Source organism: Ursus americanus, chromosome 2 (genome assembly GCF_024610735.1).
Source record: "Ursus americanus isolate L20-20 chromosome 2, mUrsAme1.1.p, whole genome shotgun sequence".
Taxonomy (NCBI): Eukaryota; Metazoa; Chordata; class Mammalia; order Carnivora; family Ursidae; genus Ursus; species Ursus americanus.
The window spans coordinates 39,369,989-39,390,207 of NC_142128.1; the positions used below are offsets into that span (position 1 = coordinate 39,369,989).

The 20,219-nt window shown below is 60.0% G+C and overlaps 2 protein-coding genes and 1 long non-coding RNA gene across 4 annotated transcripts; 2 read left to right on the forward strand and 1 right to left on the reverse strand.

Moving 5' to 3' along the window:
• Window positions 1-571: 571 nt before the first annotated feature.
• Window positions 572-6,805, reverse strand: LOC148110551 (uncharacterized). Of its 2 annotated transcripts, none has more exons than XR_015721175.1 (3): window positions 6,408-6,805; window positions 4,710-4,846; window positions 572-1,296 (listed from the first exon to the last, which is right to left on the reverse strand). It is a non-coding gene; the product is annotated as an uncharacterized LOC148110551 (long non-coding RNA). The 2 variants fall into 2 exon arrangements; XR_015721176.1 differs by lacking the exon at window positions 6,408-6,805 and adding an exon at window positions 5,910-5,970.
• A 4,372-nt stretch (window positions 6,806-11,177) lies between these two features.
• Window positions 11,178-13,318, forward strand: LOC123783773 (mastin-like). The gene is made up of 5 exons (XM_045784772.1): window positions 11,178-11,286; window positions 11,629-11,809; window positions 11,963-12,237; window positions 12,857-13,014; window positions 13,128-13,318. Exons 1-5 carry the CDS (start codon window positions 11,226-11,228, stop codon window positions 13,296-13,298), a joined length of 846 nt encoding a protein of 281 aa, XP_045640728.1. The 5' UTR covers window positions 11,178-11,225; the 3' UTR covers window positions 13,299-13,318.
• A 1,080-nt stretch (window positions 13,319-14,398) lies between these two features.
• On the forward strand, window positions 14,399-17,757 carry LOC123783355 (mastin-like). The gene is made up of 5 exons (XM_087865808.1): window positions 14,399-14,428; window positions 15,673-15,854; window positions 16,175-16,374; window positions 17,368-17,537; window positions 17,644-17,757. The coding sequence occupies exons 1-5, from the start codon at window positions 14,399-14,401 to the stop codon at window positions 17,755-17,757; spliced, it is 696 nt and encodes a 231-aa protein (XP_087721934.1).
• The last annotated feature ends 2,462 nt before the right edge of the window (window positions 17,758-20,219 follow it).

The window sequence follows — 20,219 nt, forward strand, 5'->3', positions numbered from 1 at the left end:
CTCCCACACCCCTGCACCACTTCCGGACCCCCACGCCTCAGAGCAGGTGACTCCCTCCTACCTCCCCTCCTCCCTGCTCTAAACACAGCCCCTCCGCTGCCTCCCTCAGCACCTGGAAGGCTCTCTCCCGGTTGTGTTACAACTGTCTGGCCCTCTGTCTCCCAACCCGCACCCAGGTGGGGAAGTTCAAGATACGCCGGGGAAGAAGGCAGGAACAGCTCACTCACACGGCTGGGGCTACTCCAACGTGGCTCCCTGGGGCCCAGGCGCCCCCAGGTCCACGCCCCCTTGGCAGTGGCAGGCAAGGCAGGTCTGGCCCCGGCCCGCAGAGCCACGGGCGCCCTCTGACCTGGCTGTTCCTGCGTCTGCTCACCCGTCCAGGTAACTAGGCGTGTGTTGAGAGGGGGCTTTCTGCCCCTGTGCCCTGCACCCCAGGAATGCAGCACAGACCTGGCCACGCTCTTCGCTCACAGCTGGATAGCTACCTGCCAAGATTCTGGGTGCACAGGTCCTTTCTCGAAGGGGATGGGCATGGGGAGGGGGGCTGCCAGGGCGCAGAGAGAGGGCACAGTAGCCACAGGGGCCCAGAGGGGGGCCCTTCTCTCATTTTATTCAGGATGATCTCACCCGGAGCCCGAATGCCTCCTTCATGCTGCAGTTCTGCAGTATCGAATTCAAGCTCCTCGAAGCCTGAGAGCCGCCTGTGCACTCACGTTCTCTGCGCCCCCACTCTGACCTCCTGTGAGGACACCCACGTGCTCCAAGGCCGTTGTCACATGTCCACTCCGTGTCCTGGGGCTCCGTCTCCACACGCCCAGCACCAGGTCCTGGGGATGGTCAGGACCAAGGACGTGCGTCCCGCAGGGAGCTGGGTCTCGGTCGCTGGCGGCCTATCCCTGAGGAGGGGTGCAGCCTCAGAGGAGCAAGACGCGCTGCCCAGAGCCCCGAGGCAGGGAGGGCCGCTCAGCCACAGCGCCACCACCGCTGTGCTCCCCGTTCCCAGGGGCCTGTCCACCAGGGCCTCTCCCAGGGCCTGACAGCCACGGCCACCACTTCCCCGGCCCACCCGCCAGCTCCCCCGCCCCCCAGTAGGCTGTGAGGCTGACTCACCGCAGGTGTGCCTGCTCCGGGGGAATGAGCTCAAGGTCCTGAGGTGCCTCCACCGCCAGGTATTCTCTGGCACCTTCGACACAGGGATGCTTACTGACTGTGCGCTCATGCTGGGGGCACAGCTGGGGACGGGGTATCAGGGGCCACGAGTGCCTCTGGGGCTTACAGTCCAGAGAGGAGATGGCTCTGCAAATGAGATACGCACACCTGGGCCAGAGAGGAAGGGCCCTTGGCTTTCTCACAAGTCACGGCAGCCTTCCTGGAGGAGGCAACATCTCGGCCAGTGCTGGGAGGGTCTGGAGGGTGATGGCAAAGGACGCAGTTAGGGAGGTGGGGTGGGAGTGATTAGGAAGGGCTGGAGTGGGAGGACCAGGAAGGGGGTGTGGCAAGGAATTCTTTATCCTGCGGGAAGGGGGAAATGGGAAGTGTCTTAGTAACACGGGTGGGCTTGCATACTAGGTAGGTCACAAGTTGTGCACAACAGTTTGGAGATGGCAGGACCAACAGGGAGACCAGCTCGCTGGCTCCTGGCACAATCTGGGGGGAAGGAATTTGGTGGTCTGGTCATGGAAGGGGAGAGGGGCTGGCAGGGAGTGGGATGTCTGGGACTCGTGCTCGGGAGTGGGAAGAACGGGGCAGGTCAAGGGTAACACCCCGGCTTCGGGACTGGGTAGCCGGCAACTGGCAGTTCCACTGGGGACGCGAGGGGTCTGCAGGTCCGTGGGATCAGGGGGTGGGCAGGAGCCCAGTTTGGGTCCCGCTGGGTTCCGGGTGCCATGAGACCACCCCAGAGGTGCAGATCCGGGCGTCGTCATGTGCAGGGATATTGAAGCCCAGGGATGGCGGAGGCAACCCAGGAGAGGGGCACCCAGGGGGCAAGGCCTGCATCGGGTGTGGATGCTGGCACTTAGAGCCTGTGGCCAGGGGTTCTATGGAGGAGCTGGCAGAGAGGGGGGCGTGCAGAGGGGTGTCGGGGAGAGCCAGAGTGCCACCGCAGGGTGAAGGCTGCTGGCAGGTCAGGCGATACGAGGGTGGCCCCCGTGTCCCCGTTTGGGTTTAGCATTGAAAGCCCCTTCCTGCAAGACCCAGAGGTTCCACTCCGAGGCGCAGACTCCAAAGAACTGAAACCAGGCGCTCCTACACCAGCAGGCCGCACGCGCTCACGCGACTGTTCCCGACAGGCAGAACGTGGGGACTACGCACAGGTCGTCAGCACAGATGCAGACACGTGGACGGGTCCGGCCAGAGGGCGGACAGCCGCGAGGCCACACGGGGGCCTGAAGCCCTGATGCCCGCCGCGACCAGGATAGACCTCGAGAGTGTGCGGAGGGAGAGAAGCCAGGCACAGAGCCCGCGCGGGGTGGGATTCCACGCGTGTGAAACATTCAGAGACACACACGGGCCCGCGGTCCTGGGGGGCTGGGGGTGGGGCGTGCGTGCTTTGTGAGCACAACTTCCTTTGGGGGGAAGCCCGTGTTCTGGAACCCCCCAGCGCTGCAGGCACACCGAATGCCGCTGAGCTCTTCACCTGAAACCGGTTACAGTGGCAAGTTTAGGTTATTATGTATTTTTACCGCGATGATAATAATAATACCACAAAAGGCCTGAATTCTTGCCAGGACGGTGGGTCAGGACCACCCGGTGGAGGTTGCTGGTGACTTGAGGAAACCAGCCGCAGGGCTGTGGGGTGCCGGTGTGGTGGGAGGACCAGAAACCGGTCCTGGAGACCAGAGCCACTCGCTAGGGAGCAGGGGAACAGGGTCGAGGAGGGAGTTCTGTCTGGTTTTTAGATGGGAGCCGTCGGACGTGTGTTTAGCTGCTGATGACCGGGTCACCAGACGCAATGCGGTAAAACCCCACATTTCTGGGGCGCCTGGACGGCTCAGTCAGTAGAGCATGTGACTTGATCTCGGGGTTGAGTTCGAGCCCCATGTTGGGTGTGGAGGTTACTTAAAAGTACAATCTCAAAAAAAAGAAAAGGAAAAGCTAAGTAAGCTTAATAAATAAAGCACTCACCACCACCAAGTAGAAAAACAGCAAAGCCTGAAAAGCCGGTTGGCCGAGGAAGACCAGAGACCAGTGACTCACAGAAGAGGGATCAAGATCAGGGATAAACAGAGGGGGAAACTGAGGCCCATGCAGGGTGAGATGGAGACTGTGGGCGTGGGGGGGCAGGGCAGGGCATGTGCCGGGAGTTTGGGGAGCAGACCTAACCCCGCTGCCCCGAGCACTCGCCTGCCCAGGTTCCGTGGTGGGTCAGGGCGTGTGTGGCCCCGCTGGGTTCTCACAGCTTCTGCGTGGGGTTAAACTGCGTCCCCCAAATCCATGTGTTCAGGCCCTGACCCCCAGTGCCACTGTATTTGGCGTAGGGCTTTCAGGAGGTCGTGAGGTTAAGTGCGGTCGCGGGGGGGCCCCAATCCTGCTAAGAAGAGGAAGAGAGGGGTCGCTGTCTCTCTCCTCCGTGTGAACACGGCATCTGCAGGCCAGGAAAGGACTCACCAGAACCCAACCACCAGGGCAACTTGACCTCAGACTTCGAGCCCCAGGACTCTGAGGACTGTCTGTTGCTTAAGCCCCGGGCTGCGGCTTTGTTGTGACGGCCCGGCAGACTGAGACACCCTCCCCACGGCTCCGAGGCCTCGGAAGGTGCTCGTCCCTGACGGTCATGGTGCGTGCCTGCATCCAGCCTGGTGGTGCCCACCGTGGGGCTACCATCTAAACAGTGCCCTCTGGCGGCCATGGTGGGAGAGCAAGGGGCTGGGAGCGGAGGGCTGGATGGCAACCCTGAGAAGGAGGGCGGTCAGGGGGCCGAGGGGCCCCACCCGGGGCAGGGGCAACGTCTTATTCAGGTTGCAGTTCGGGTGCTTAGGAATCAGCATGAGCCTTAGGGCAGGTGTGCTGAGTGAGCGCAGGCTGTGGGGTTCTCGGACCAGGGTGCTCTACCTGACAGGGCTCAGAGCCAGGGGAGCCCAGCTGATTGGCTGCCTCATCCTCCAGGAAGGCACAGGTTCCCAGAGCCGGTGGAGGAAGCTACGGGAAGCAGGAATGTTCTGCAGGAGCCGGATGCCCGAGGCTGAGAGCCAGCAGTGGGAGGGCCCCTGCGTGGCTAGGGACAGGTCTCCTGGTTGAAGTAAGGGTGTGGGGTAGGGAAGGGAGAAAGCCCAGACTGTGCTCCAGCCCTAGAGATCCTGCATGCTGAATGTTCAGGCAGTCTGGGTGGGCCACAAGCCACAGAGTACAGAGTTCTAGGGCCAAGTCTACCCTGACTGGCCGTGAGGCCCTGGTAAGATCATGACCTTCATGGTGCCAAGTCATCTAGCCTGGGCATTGGGGTCACTGGTGCTGGCCCGGGTCTGCTGCAAATTCTTGTCCTGGGCTGCCCTCGAAATCAGCAGGTGATATATGCGTTGTCGCTTGATAACTGGGTCGGACTATGGAGTATACTGCCTCCCAAACCCAAAGACACCTCTATTTTGGTGGCAGGACGTGCAACATATAAGTTGTCCTTCGTCCTGGAAGGGATGTCTCAACGTGCCCCAAAGCACCATATCCTAAAATCTTCACGCACGAATCGCGCCCCTGGCTGGCGTGTGTCTTACCGATGCGTGCGCTCCAGTCCAACAATCTTGATGTCACCAGTGTAGAGGACCAATGGGATGTGCTGCAGGACGGCCACGTGATCGCCGGCAAGGCCACAGGTGCGCACCGCTGTCCTTCCCCATGGGCCTTCTCCTTTCTGACGTTCGGAAAGAACACATTCGCCACATTAACAGCCACATTCCAAGTGCCCAGGGAGGTTGATCTGTCCTAGTAAAGACACCAGCACAGCATCCAGACACCCACCAGGACCCGTGTGGTTCCTGCAGGGACTAGACCGGTAAATCCAGTCAGGGCGTGAGGAGGCTGACCACCCCGTGTCACTGAAGGCTGTGAGCATGACCCTAACTCTGCCCCTCCCTGGGATGTGCCCCTGCCTCTGATTTATTGACTCAGACCAGAGCCCAGCAGAGGCATTGCCACGGGCTTCTGCTTTGCCTGGCCCAGCATCATGGCTCCCAGTGCATCCGAGAGTTCCCTCTGGGAAATCCAGAGGCTCGCTGGTCTCCCCTCCTTCCAGAGTGCTGGGATGGAGGGGCCTCAGTTTCCCCCCGACAGCAGTATGTAGTCAGTCTAGCTGCAACACCTGCTTTTCACCTCACTTTTGGTGGGGTTTCTATTTGTGACCGGGGGCCCTGGTCTTGCATTTCTGCTGGTGCTCTGAGGACGCTGATTTCAGCCCAGGTCCTAACTAAACATCTGATCACATTTAAAGAAAACACGTGGAGCCCCGGAACCAGGGGCAGCAGGGTCTGGGACCCTTCGGGTCAGAACCTTCCAGGAGCAGTGCTCTCTGCCGCCCCCTTCCGGCCGCGTCCTGCAAGCCTGGAGCCCTCACTCGGGGGAGCGGGGGACAGTCTTCTGTTCACCTTGGTGGGGGGCCCACACGGAGTGCCCAGTCTGCAGCAGGCGCCAGCTCCGCCCACGCCCCCGCCGGTCCAGAGTCGAACCAGAGACACAGCCCTGCCCTCCAAGGGCTCCTGGAAAGGCTGGTGCTTTGGGGGAACAGCAATGCAGCTGCCCCCAGGCTGGGCACAGTGGGGGACCAGTGGGGCCGCCCCCAGGGCACCGGGGGCTTGAGCCCAGAGCCGCGTCTGCAGGTGAGCTGTGGAGTGTGGGGACATGGGAACAAGCTTCTGCCAGGACTGTGGGGTGCTGACCTCCGCACCCTGACCTGTGCGCCCTGACCCCAGCACACTGACCTCCGTGCCCGGACCTGCGCACCCTGATCTCCACGCCCTGACTTCTGCTCCTTGACCTGCGTGCCCCGCCCCGAGCTGCGCGCACTGACCTGTGCCCCTGACCTCTGCTCTCTGACCTGTACGCACTGATCTCGGCGCCCTGACCTCTGCTCCCTGACCTGCGCACCCTGACCCCAGCTCACTGACCTCCGCTGCGGGACATGCGCGCACACTGACCTGTTACGGCTTAAAACGACAGGCCTGCAGTACCTCCTTGTGGCCACACGAGGGCGGCAGGGCCTGCGCGCCCGGGGCAGGAGGGGCGTGGCCAAGGCGGCTGCAGGTGGGACCAGGTCCCCTAACACCTGGCCGGGGTGCCCCTAGCGGCAGGGCTCCGGGACTCCCAGGGTGGCGATGGACAGGCGCTGTAAACGCCATCCACCGCCAACTGGAGCTTTCCCGTCGGCCTTGAGGGCCTCCAGAAGCTGCTTACGTTTGTGCTCGGGGAGGCACGCTCACCTGGTGTAAGACGTTCTTGGAGCGTAAAACTCCCACAGCACTGGTCAACCTTTGGGAGGTACAGCAAAGGAGGTGAGGCAACCTGTCCCACACTAGACGTTCCACACTCCACGAGCCCAGGGACGTCTGTCTGTCTGTGGCTACATTCTCCCAGGGTCTAGGACAGTGTCTTGCGGGGGCTGGCTCCACAGCGAGCGTCTAAGGGATGAAGGAGGGAGTCCCCCAAACCCTTGCTGAAAGGTCTGCACTGAGAGCTGAATCAACAGACCAGGACAGGAGCGGCGAAGGTTCCACCTTTGCACCCGTGGTTCTCACCGACACCTGTAGTCCAAGCTGTGCTGCTGGTCACGGTGGCGCCGGTGGCTCTGGCGCTCCGATCCTCCTCCCACCCCGGAAGGGGATGGTCAAGGCCCAGAGGAAAAGACCAAAGGCCTCTGCTCCTTGTGCTGGGTTTTAAGTGCTGGACTTTGTTTATTTGAATACTTTATTTATTTAAGAGAGAGAGAGAATGCACAAAGTGGGAGGGGCAGAGGGAGCAGCAGACTCCCCACTGAACAGGGAGCCCCATGTGGGACTCGATCCCAGAACAAAGGACCTGAGCCAGGCAGACGCTTCGCCCACTGGGCCACCCAGGCGTCCCCGTGTTGGACTTTATATTCCCCAGTGGTGTTAGATGCGCCCAGATATCCCCATCTTCCTCAGCTCGCCCCTGGTGGGCTCTGTGCTGTTGGTGCTGGGGCAGGAGGTCCTGCCTGCCCGCCTCCCCACCTCCCTCCCCGCCTCCCGCCTGCCTGCCCCGCCCCAGCTGTTTGCTCTGGGTCCTTGTCTTGGGTCAAATTCCCTCCAAGCAGAGCTCCAGTTGGTTGGTCGGGGATTCTGCGTTCGGGGATCCCCCTTTCACTGAACACGGTGCCTTTGGGGTCCAGCTATGTGGCTGAGTGAAACCTGCTTTTTTGCTTCCTCTTCTCTCGGGGGCTCCCCTGTTTTGATGATCCAGGGTCTTACCCTCCGTGTAAGAACCTTCCTGGGCTCTTGCGCCGGGAGCCAAGGTCAGGCCAGAGCACAGGGCCCTCTCACTTCACCAGGCCCTCTCACCGCACTGGAGCAGTGTGAACCGTGTCTGTATCCCAATCTCTGGGAGTGGCAGGAAGGGCGTCATACGGCAAACCACGTGATGAAGGGTCTTGCGAGGGTCTGGATTATCCCGTGGGCCCTAGAGAAGACAAGATCTTTAAAGATTTAAAGATTGTTTTAAAGATTTCGTTATTTATTTGAGAGAGAGAGAGTGATGGGAGGGGCAGAGGGAGAGGGAGAATCCCAAGCAGATCTTTTCCTTTCTAATAGTGACTCTGGTCTGGTGGTGACATTGGCTTCTTAGGACAAGGTGTGTGGGTTTCACTCTTTGCCTCTTTTTGGGGGAAGATCTTGTTTAAAACGGGGCTGATATATGGCTTAAAATTTTTATAGAACCCATCTTTAAAATATCCATGCCTGGTGCTTTTCTTTAAAATAATTTTAATGGTCCTATTTTTCATGATGATTTCCACAATTGTTATTTCCATGTTCCCTCTGTAGCACCAGGTTTACGAGGTATAATCTACATCAGTAAAATCCAGCCATTTTACTGTGTGGGTCTAGGCGCTCAGAGAAACGCACAGACCCGGGGAACAATCACTTCACTCAGACTTCCCCTGTGCCCCTTTGTGGCCGAGCCCTCTGTCACCCTGGCCTCTGGCAGCTGATGACGTGTTTTCTGCCTTATAATCATACCTTTTCCAGAACGTCATGTACATGGGACCACACGGCGTTTGCAGTCCGGGCTCCTTGCTTCACATCACGCCTTTGAGGTTTATTCGTATCGCTCTGCCCAGACTCGCTCTCTTCCGTCCATTCCGTGGATGCACTGATTGTGCACCTGTGCTTTTTTTTGTTTTGTTTTAATTTGAAGGGCTTTTGTTGTTGTTTTCCCACAAATTCCCTGTTGCAGGTTTTGGGTGACTTTGCATAGAGCCAACCTGCATGTTTGCACAGGGTCTCTCTGTGAATGCAAGCTTTCACCTCCCTCGCTCACGGCCCGTCCCTGCTTAACTTCACCCTCACCAGCCTTTGGCTTGATCAGCTTTGTAAAATACTGTTTTCATAGGTGCATTTGTCCTAACTTGCATTTTCCTAATGACGAATTACATTGAGCACTTTTCTACACTCCTGTTTGACATTCACGTGGCTCCTTCTGTGAAGTGTGTAAATCTTTTCAGGATTTCTTTCCTTGGGTTTTGTTTTCTCATTGTGGAATTTGGACAATGCTTCTACGTTCTGCGTGCAAGTATTTCATCTTCTGCAAATGTCTCCCCTCCTGCGACTTCCCTCTTCTGTTTCCATGGAGTGTTTTTTTTTTTTAAAGATTTTATTTATTTATTCGACAGAGAAAGACAGCCAGCGAGAGAGGGAACACAAGCAGGGGGAGTGGGAGAGGAAGAAGCAGGCCCATAGCGGAAGAGCCTGATGTGGGACTCGATCCCGTAATGCCGGGATCATGCCCTGAGCCGAAGGCAGACGATCAACCGCTGTGCCACCCAGGCGCCCCTCCATGGAGTGTTTTTTAATGAGCATTTTTTAAATTTGGACCAAGTCCAACTTATCAAAAGAACTTCGTAACGAATCATGCTATCTTTTGTCTAGCATTTGCCTGCAATACCCTTTCTACCCTCTTCCCTTCAACTTTTGCTTCTGTCTTGCAAGCAGTGAGTATCTGGATGTGTTTTATATCCACCTCCGATACCGGTGTTTTTTCCAGTAAGTTCGCTCGCTCTGTGTTTATTACAATGGCCAATATGCTCAGACTGATTCCTACCACCTTAATTCATTATTTTGTATTGTTCAACTATCCCCGTTTCTTTTTCTCCCTTTCTTGCCTGTTTTCTAGAATAAGTGTCCACGGGAGGGGGGACCGAGCCCGTGCCTCCTGCCTCCTGGTCTGAATTTGCTAATTCTGTCACCTGCTCGATATCATCTGGACTGTTGGTCCCAGGTTACCTTGGACCTATCTTCTCTTTGTCTTTGATACTATCTTTTAAAAAAAAGATAACAGTAACCTTAATCATGATACTTGATTTCTTTTGCTGAATATCTCTCTTGCAACATTTTCCTTGAACAGTTTTATCTAAACTGTTTCAAAGGCTGGCAAAGGTTTGCGAGGCGATGCAGTTCCTGAGGATATACTTACGTGGCTCTTAAAGGGACGTTTGCTCTTAAAGGGACGTTCTAAATGATTTCTGTTCCCCTCGAGCGACATGCAGAATGGCGAGCGTATGCATGTGTGTGTCTTGGTGCTGGCCTGCGCCTGGCCGCGGGCCTCCCTCAGCCTGTTGGAGAGGCTGGAATTCCCCATGACCAGAGCCCACTGCCTCCTCGAGGGCTGAGCTTTTTCACATTCTCACATTGAATCATGAAACATGTCCCCTGGGGCTCAAACTGGGACTATCCAGACAGACGGGGTCTCCTCAAAAGATGCCTGCATTCTGAGGGAAGACCCTGTTTGCATTTCTAGGCTTTGCATCCGGCTGCGCCTGTGGGAGGCCCCCCACCCCAGGCAACTGCTGGCACGAGGCCCAAGGCCTTTTCCAGTGCCTCCTGCCCCATTCGGGGGTGGGGGCTGCTGAAGGGAGCAGAGAGCCAGGGCCTGACAGAGGACAGGAGTGGGCCCATCACCCAGTACTCTCCTGCCCTGCCCTGGGGCTCCCCAGTACCCTACCCCATGCTGTGCGCCCTGGCCCTATTTGTCTAAAACCAGCAGGAGCAGAAAAGACCTGGGCTCCCGTCTCCTGCCCTGAGGTTGGGACTGGGGTTCTTACCCCTTCTTCTGGGCAGTGTGGGACCTCCTGGCATCTCCCTGTCCTCCCTGGGGCAGGGGGCTCCTTGGCTCAGCTGCGGTGCGGCCTGGGCTGGGCCAAGGGCCCGGGGGTCATGCCCCGTTGCCTAAGCTCTTCTTGTGACACAGTGGTGCCTCAGGGAGTGGCTGAGGCCAATGGAGTATGGGTCTCCCAGAGGGTCTCAGACAAGTTTCCTGGCAGCTTGAGGACCCTGGGCCCTGGACGCCCCCTCATTTCCCCTCTCTTGTGTGAGCACAGGAGGCCAAGACACTCTCCATGAAAGAAAGATAAAGTACAACCTGGTAGGACATTCAAGCCTGGCTCGGGCACCACCCATGAATCCCAGACAGAATGGAACAATGCCCATTGCAAGGAACTCCAGAAATTCCGGTCCTGAGATGTCCCAGCTTAGCCTCGATGTCTGATGGGAAGCAGGGCATGGAACGTGCTAGTCTGCTCAGAAGTCCCCGACCCCCAGGAGTGACTGGGGCCCAGAAAGCAGGACCGTGGGCCAGCAGGATGACACCAGGGCCAAGGGCAGACGGCTCCAAGTTCATCTCTGCCACAGCCTGAAGTCGCTTCCCTGAGACAGCAGCCAGGTCGGGCCCCCTTTTCACCAAATTTCTCACTCTCTGCAGACATCAAGCTCATGACTGTGTCCTTCATGATGGGACCCACTCCCAAAGTGCGGCCCCGGGAGCTTTCCTCCTCTGCCTGCCCAGGGTCCAGCCGGCCCGCCTGGCAGAGGACAGCAAGGCTGGGCCCTGTCACCACCGGCCCCACGGAAGGAGGAGCCCTGTTGGCTGCAGTGTGTCCCCCCGAGAAGCCTGACCCACCCTGGCCACTTCCTGTGTTAGTAGGATAAATGGGGGCCCTGGAGGGACGGCCTGGGAAGGAACTGCTGTGGAGAAAGCTAGTGTTGGGGTCTGAGCTCTCCCCCACCCTGCAGATGCTGTGGCTGCTGGTTCTGACCTCCCCCTGGCTGGGGGGCTCTGTGCCTGTGACCCCCGGTGAGTCTGATCCCCTCCAATGTGCTTGGGGCCCCTGGGACTCACCCAGGAGGAATGGGGACTGTCCCCCCCTTTTTTTTTTTAAGATTTTATTTATTTATTTGACAGAGAGAGACAGCCAGTGAGAGAGGGAACACAAGCAGGGGGAGTGGGAGAGGGAGAAGCAGGCTCCCAGCGGAGGAGCCTGATGTGGGGCTGGATCCCAGAACGCTGGGATCACGCTCTGAGCCGAAGGCAGACGCTTAACGACTGCATCACCCAGGCGCCCCTCCCTTGTCCCTCCCTGAGCTCCGGGAAGGTCATCGTCTGGGCCCCTGATGGCCCCTGAACTTGCTTCCGCAGACTCCGGCCCAGGGCATGAGCTGGTGGGCATCGTGGGGGGCTGCGATGTCTCAGCCCGGAGGTATCCATGGCAGGTCAGCCTGAGGTTCTATCGTATGGACCACGGCCTGTGGCAGCACAGCTGCGGGGGCTCCCTCATCCACGCCCAGTGGGTGCTGACGGCTGCCCATTGTGTTGAGCCGTGAGTAGTGCCGCCCCCTTCCCGGGGCTGTGCGTGCTTGTGTGCACGCGTGTGCGTGTGCGTGGTCCTTCTGCGGGAGGCGAGCTTCCTGGCCCCCCAGCTCTCAGTGCCCCCCAGCCTGCCCTGAGAAGCCCTGGCTCCCCTCTCCCCCAGGGAGGACCTGGAGGCTGGCACCTTCAGGGTCCAGGTCGGCCAGCTGAGGCTCTATGACCACGACCAGCTGCACAGGGTGGCCGAGATCATCCGCCACCCCAAGTTCAACGCGAGCCTGTCTGCAGAGGGAGGCGCAGACATTGCCCTGCTCAGACTGGAGGACCCCCTGACTCTCTCTGAGGATGTCAACCTGGTCTCCCTCCCGGTGGCCTCCCTGAGGGTCCCCTGGAGGAAGATGTGCTGGGTGACCGGCTGGGGTGACATCGCGGATGACGGTAGGTAGTAGGGAGCCTAGGAAGGATGGGGGGGGCTGGGCCCTTATAGAAAGCGGCTTACCGCATGCACCTTCTGGGATCCCCAGGGTGGGCTGTGATGCCAGGGTTTGGACAGGAAGTTTCTGGAACAGACCTCAGGAACCGGGAACTTGCTCTGGGCAGGCATGTCCCCCCACCAGATGCCACCTGGACTCTGGCCACCACAGTCAGAGGGCAGCTGGGGGCCGTCGTGTCATGGGGAAGAAATCCAGGCTCACTAGTTTGGGTGACCCACCAAGGTCACGGCTCCTCTGCTGCTGAGGCAGAATTTTCCCGGGGGGCCTGCGGGTCCTGCTGTGGACACTGCACGGGAGCCCAGACTCTGGCGAGGGAGTCCCGCATCCTGGAGCTGGAGGGGCATCCGGACCTTTAGGTGCCGTGCGGCCAGTCCTGAGCATGGTGGACGTGGGGAAACAGTACCAGGTCTGGTGCTGGACCCCAGGGTGAGGACTGGCAATGGGAGGTGCCCGTGCCCCCCACCCCGATGGGCAGGGGAGACCCCACACAAGTGGAAGGCGTATGTGTGCGATGGGAAGAAGGGGAGACCCTGGTTCTCACACAGTGGCTCCCCCCTCCCCAGTGCCGCTGCCCCCTCCCTACCACCTGCAGGAGGTGGAAGTTCCCATCGTGGGCAACAGGGAGTGTAATTACCGCTATCAGAACTCTTCTGACAGCCACGATCAGATCATCAAGGGTGACATGCTGTGTGCTGGGAGCAAGGGCCGGGACTCCTGCCAGGTGAGGCCCCAGGCGGCCCTGGCCACTTCCTCTGTCCCTTTCTAGCCCAGGAGTGTGGGACCTTTGCCACGGGGACATGAGAAGCTCTCGCTGAGGGCATCCTCTCCCCACAGATGGACTCTGGGGGCCCCCTGGTGTGCCGCTGGAATTGCACCTGGATCCAGGTCGGAATCGTGAGCTGGGGCCAGGGGTGTGGTCACCGCGACTTCCCCGGGGTGTATACCCGCGTCATGAGCTACGTGTCCTGGATCTGCCGGCACGTCCCTCTGTTCCTCGGACCCTAGGAGGGACGACGCCCCATCCTCCTTGTCTCAGCACCATGTGCTCCCTGCGGGGGGCAGGGGAGCAGGGGCGAGGCCCCCCGCAGGGAGGACAGGGTGGGGAAAGCCCAGGAATTGTGCTGGGAATTGGATTCTTATTAAACGTGGTGGGAAAACCTCCCAAGGCTGCGCCCATGCTTGACTCTGGTGCGTCTGGGGGCTCAGGGAGTCGGCTGGCCGGGCCTGCCTGTTGGGGTCCCTGGTGCAGCATCTCCAGGCCAGGCAGAGAGGAGAGGGAAGGGCTCCGGGGGCAGGTTTCTGTGCTTCTCTCCCCGAAAGAACGAAAGAAGTTGGCTGGGATAGGTGCTATTCTCAGCCCTAGGTTCCCCTCCCTCCTCTCCTCCCTCCTCCCCATCTCCCTCAGGCCCCACTTAAGTCACAGCTGAGACAAGGCTCTGGATCCAGGGGAGACCCATGGGGCCCTCCCCACTGTGGTGCAGAACCCCCCTCACCCCCGCTCCTGCACAGTGTGGCAGGCCGGTTCCACAGACCATTCCCTCCCTTTCCCCAGCTCCTTTTCTGGACGTTAAAAGTCCCGTCCGACAAGCCAAAATGTTCCTGGTTCATTCCGAAAACGTGTCCTGCAAGCCTTGGCCCCCTAAGGTCCTTCCTGTGAACAAGGACAACTTCACCAGGAAAACAGGGTCCCCTTTGGCACCTCTGCATTTTCTGGCTGTTATGGTGACGTGGCAGCCAGTCCTTCACGCCACACAGCTCTCCATCACAGTCTAGAACGATCAGACCTACCGCACTCAAGTTCCGTATCAGGGCGACCAGGCCACTCCCCACCCTGCTCCTGACCGCTCAGAAACCAGGAATCTCGGCTCGGCCCCTCCCCTCCGACCCCTGCCACCTTCACAAAAACCAGATAAACATTAAACTGAAAGAACGCTACCAGAGCCCACGGCTTTCATGCTCCTGATTCATTTGCAGCCCACAGATCAGGACACGAGAGCCTGGAGACCCCTGCATCGGCAAACAGGCTGGGGTCTCCTGCGTGTCCCTGCACTGGGGACATGGGGGTCTGAAAGCAGGACCATCCAGGTGGGGGCCCTCTCTGCAGGATGTTGGGAAACCCCTTCTTAGGGATCCAGGTGGGTCCAGGGGTCCCATGTCCTCGGTGTGGGCTGGCTGAGCCGCGGCAGGGGCCGGGAGCAGCGTGCTGGGAGCAGGGCTGCTGAGGGCAGACGAGGTGGGGGGGTCGGCTGTGGGGGTCGGTGGGGGTCAGCGGCAGCCATGTGGGTGCCTCAGCGACAGTGTGGTGAGACAGCTCCTGGTGCCCGGGAGCACCCTCCTGCCCTCTCATCCCTCACCTTGCAAGCTTCAGGACGGAGCAGGGACCCACCTGGGGTCCGTGACAACTGGACCCTTCCCCAGACACAGCACCCTCACCTCAAAAACCTCAGCGAACCCAGCACTCAGACTGGAAAGCCTTCTCCCCATGCTGGCCAAGGGGGTGTCCAGTCCCAGGAGGAGGGAGGGGGACTCCGTGCAGACCATGCTGGGTCCCCACAGAGGTCCCTACACCCTGGCCCTTGCTGGCTCAGGCCAGGTTCCCAGAACTCTTGTGAGGCTGCCTGGGGGAGTTGGTGATCCCACGGGGGCTGCCCTCCTCCCCAGGTGGGTCCAGAGGAGAGGTGTGGACCCAGGGCCTGGGGCTGGGGAACCCGGCTCAGCTCTTATCCTGAGGTCTGCACTCTGACGAGGCTCCCGGGACAGGCCTTTCCTGACCATGGGCACCTCCTGTCTTCACTGCACTCAGTACCACAGAGATGCATGGTTCACCCCAGGACGGGCACCTGTCCACTGTGTTCCCAGCACCCAACCCTGGGCTAGCCACAACATGTTCTCTGCAAATGCCAATGCACTGACCGCTTGTGCAGGGGAAGCCCTGCCCCAGAGACCCCCAGCTCTCGCCCCACCCACTTCCTGGGCAGGGAGGATAAAGGGGCTCAGAGGCCCCAGGAGCAGAAGGCAGAGGACCTGGAGTGGTAAGGACCCCGCTCAGACTCCTGCCGTCTCCGTTCCCAGACGTCCTGGCCCTGGTGTCCTGACTCCAGCCCTTCCCTCTCCCCACGCACATGCTGTGGCTCTGTTCCTGACCCTCCCTTGCCCGGGGGGCTCAGTGCCCAGGACCCCAGGTGAGTTCTAGCCCTGAGTAATGACCTTGCTGTCCTGAAACCCACTGGTGGTCTTGAGCCTGCCCTGACCTGGGGTGGGACAGGGTGGCGACCTCCACATCAGGACGGACCGGGGGAGAGACTAAGTGTGGGAGGCTGTGCTGGGCTCCAGGCAGCGGTATCTGGGTCCCTGAGGGCTCCTCACTGTGCTTCCCCAGACCCTGGCCTGGGGACTGAGCCAGGGGGGTCTCGTGGGGGAGCATGACGTCCCTGCCGGGAAGTGGCCACGGCAGGTCAGCCTGAGGGTCTTCCACAAACGGTGTGCCCAGTGGCAGCATGAATGTGGGGGCTCCCTCATTCACCCCCAGTGGGTGCTGACCGCTGCCCACTGTGCTGGACCGTGAGTGATTCACGTGGCTGCCCCCTTGGCGGGGCGGGTGGCTGCGGAACAAGCCGGGGGGCAACGCAATGTGGGGAGACAGTGTCCCGGGCTGGGTGCAGGAGACCCGGGGTTCGTGCAGCTCCGAAGGTGTCAGGGGAGCCTTCAGGCTCCGAGCCCCTAGAGACATTCCTGCTGCCGGGGTGGGGGGACCAGGTGCCTGCCCCCTCAGCCTCCTCGAGCAGCACCTGGCCTCTCTCTCCCAGGAACGTGCTAGAGCCGCAGAAATACGGGGTCCAGGTCGGGTAGCGGAGGCTCTATGACCACGACCAGCTGCACAGGGTGGCCGAGATCATCCACCACCCCAAGTTCAACGCGAGCCTGTCGGCCATGGGGGGCGCGGACATCGCCCTGCTCAGACTGGAGGTCCCCGTGACACTCTCCAGGCTCGTGAGCCCTGTCACCCTTGCTCCCGAGTCACTGGTGCTCATCCCCGTAAAGAAGTGCTGGGGGACTGGCTGGGGCACCTTTGAGGTCCACGGTACGATCGGGGGACCCAGAGGGTGTACAAGGAAGAGGACGTGGGCGGAGCGCGTGGGGACCACATGGCCGATGGCTTCAGGAGCGGGAGGGTGAGGGGACGTGCCTGGGTCACAGATGCACTGCGGGACTACGGGCCACCCGCCCCCAGCCGGGCTCTGCAACGCATCTGAAAACACTCTTTTTTAAACTGGGACAACATCCCAGGAGCAAGCGGTCATTTCTGTTTGCCGCTGGGGAAGACAGTCACCCGGGACTTGGTCTCAGGAGAGCGGCTTTATTCCTGTGTTTTCCCAGCAAAAATTGCTGGGGGAGAACAGATTCCCTTGCTTCCCTGACCTTATTTACCCAGGCTGTGTGCCCACCAGGGGTTAAGGTGGGGAGACTGAGGCCCGGGCTCAGGATCACACGTGGTCCGGGAGAGGCTCCTTCCCCCCCTCGGCTCCCGGCTCCAGAGCTGGTACCGCTGGCCGTGGGGCACCCCCCACCCCAGATCAGAGCCTGCGGGATGCACGGAAGCATGCGGCTCCTCCTCCCGCGTGGCCCCGCATGCTGGTTATCAGATGCCAGGGAGCCGCACGCTCCAGACGCCAAAGGTCGCCCGAAGCCAGTCCCAGCTCTTCCAGGGCTCTGGCTTTGAGGGGCCTCTCCTGGCGCGACCCCGCTCTCCTGCCGCTCTGCTTCGTGGCTCTTCTCAAGTAGCAACACCTTCGGAAAACCGACCACACGACGGTCAGCCCGACACGAGAGGCGCTCTGCTGTGGCTGTTTTTTCTACATGGCTTTTCTCCTATTTATTCAAGCCTGGCCTTTACTGCCACGGACTAGCTTTCAGAGACACGACACTGAATGGGCCAAGATTCCCTTCCTTTCTCCATCCAAGCTACGGTATGACGTGGGAGTCTGAGAGGTGCCGCCAGGGCTGGCATGACCTGGGGCCGGCTGCAGGGCCACGAGCCCCTGGAGCAGCCCACACTCCCCCTCCCCTCCCGCAGTGCCACCATTGCCGGCCCGCCACCTGCAGGAGGCAGAGGTCCCCATCGTGGGCAACCAGGTCTGCGAGAAGATCTTCCACCACTACCCGCCCCCCTCCGCAGGAGGCAAAGGCAGCATCATCAAGGACGACATGCTGTGTGCAGGGAGGAAGGGGCAGGGCTCCCGCCAGGTGAGAAGCATGCCCCGCCCTCTGCCTGCGGTTCAGGGCTTCCCAGAGTGGCAGTGGGGCCACCACAGCGCCCTGTGGCCAACTGACCCGTGACCGCCCTTTACAGGGTAATGCCGGGGGTCCCCTGGTCTGTTACTGGCTGGACATGTGGGTCCAAGTTGTAGTGCTGAGCTGGGGTGCGGCCTCTGGGCACATCGACTACCCTGGGGTCTACACCTGAGTGACCACCTACGCGTCCTGGATCCACCAGCACGTCCCCTTGGAGCCTTGATGGGCCTGTGTGGGCCAAGGAACAATGCACCCCCACTGCTTCCCCGTTCAGCAGCACTGTCTCCTCAGTGCCCTGTCCTTCCCTGACTCTGGGGCCCGGGAGGCAGAGAAGGGGCTCAGAGGCTGGTGACTCCCTGACAGTGGGCGGTTGGCTAAGAAGTGCCAGGGACCTCGCCTCCTACCCGCTCCCCGCCGTCCTATTAAACTGTGTGCAAAGCAGCCTCCAGGATTTCTGCGTGTACTTGACCGTGGGGGGGGGGTGCTTCCTGGTGGGGGTTCCAAGGCTCTGAAATCTTCAGGGGCTGCATCTGCTGGCAGGGCCGGCTGGCTGAGCCGGGGAGGCCCTGCTGCGGGTGGGACTGTTTTCAGCAGGCCACATTCTAGGCTCCTCCCACAGCTCAGCCTCCCTCCCCAGCCTTTCCCCCAAACCCCAAGGACGAGACAAATGTCCTCTCCCAGTAGTCCTTCCCCTGATTTGGACAGTGAGCGGCTTCATTACCTCAGGTCCCCTATCTGCACCATCAAACCCAGTTTCCCCTGGGGCCAGACACCAAGGAAAGGTGAAAGGTGGTTCTATGCCCAGCGCCAGGATGTGTCCTTCTCTAGGAAAGTGGCGGTTCACTCCTGCCCCCCCCCCCCCGCCCCGACATCCTGGACCATTGTCTGCCTACGTGGGGCCCCGGGAGGCACCAGCCGTGTGGGGCAGTGCATACACAACGTAACTAAGAGTGAATGAAGTGTGAACTCCTGTCCTGAGTCTCACAAGCGACATGCACTGGGTAGTAGATACAGAGACACAGTCCATTGTCCTGGAAAGTTCCATTGGGCAGTTCTGTTCACAGTTCAGAAAGTTGACCGTAGCCAATATAATTCAGAGACGGAGGTGGGAGAAGAACCCGCCCAGCTCCCGCGAGCACAGCTCCCTCCCTGCCCCAGTCTCCCTGCTCTCTCCTCCTTCTAACACCCGGCTCTTCCCTGCCCCTCCACCCCACAGGGTCCTCAGTCCATCCACCTGATGGACGCTGCTCCCGCCCCCTTACACTGGGAAGGAGAGAAAGAGAAGCTGCTTTGAAGGAGGGTGTGGTTAGGAATGGAGGGGTCTGGGACCGCATCTCAGTTTTGTTTCATTGAATGGTTAGCAAAGCAAGACAGAAAGTGCCCTGTGGTTTCTTGGGTGTGGGTTAGGCTGAGAGTGGTCCAGTGACCCGGGGCTTCCTGATGGGGGTCCATCTGCTCTGAGAGTTGGGTTGGAGAAATTTTTGCTCCAGGCCAAGCACTGACTAGGGGTGGTGGTGGGGATAGAAGGATGGAAGGGGTGGCAAGAGGTAGGGGGGATATTCTCAGTGACTATTCCACACCTGGGGCCCCTGCTCACAGCCCACCCTGCACTAGGCCAGCCTCATCTCAAGATTGCAACCATCCATCCACACATCCACCCACTGATCCATCCATCCACCGATCCATCCATCCACACGTCCACCAAAACACACGTCCACCCATCCACACATCCGTCTGTCCGTCCGTCCATCCGTCCGTCCATCCATCCATCCATCCATCCATCCATCCATCCATCCATCCATCCATCCTGAAATGCTATTTGGCAGACCCCGGGGTGCCTCTGGAAGACACAGATATGAATAAAACATGACCTCTGCCTTCCTCAGTCCTCCAGTCTAGCAGGAGACCACCTGTTCAACAGAGAATGCGTACAGGGCTGGCATAAAAGTGGCAGCCCAGAGGCAGAGTCGGTGGCCATGCTGACAACCTGAGCAAGCCCTCCAGAGCTGTCAGGGGAAATGCTCCAAGGAGGAGATGCCTGACTGGCTCTCAAGGACAGTTAGCGTGTCCTTGATGGACACGATAAGGCGTGATCCCCACGGGCCGATGCAGGGGGGCGTGAGTGGGTACAGACTCCCAGCAGGTGTGCACACAGTGTCAGCTCAAGGCAGGATCTGCGAGGCCCACGGGAGAGGGCACAGCAGGGGCCAAACATGAAATGCCACGAATCTAGATGGAGCCCATTTGAGGCTGTCCCTCCACCGAACACCACCTGAGTCACTCGAGGGCTTTGTCAGGTACGTATGGCTATGTCTCCTCTGCCCTCCCCCTGACTTGCAAGGAGGCTTCTGGAGTGTGCGGCCTCTCGGACTGCTTGCCAGGGGGCACAAGGCTGTTTGGCACCACAATGGACGATGGGCACCTGTGCCCAGCCCAGGACTTGGTGCTGGGCTAAGAGGCTGCTGGGGACACGCGGAGCACTGGGCAGCCTCACCTGGAGGCACCAGCATCTCCTTCTGCTTCTTTCTCTTGCAGCCATCATGAGGCGATAGCCGGACAGGAGGCCGAGAAGGTCCCTGAGCGCCCCAGAAGGGCTGGTTTACACTCACTTGCTGGAGAAGGTCAGGTGCGGGG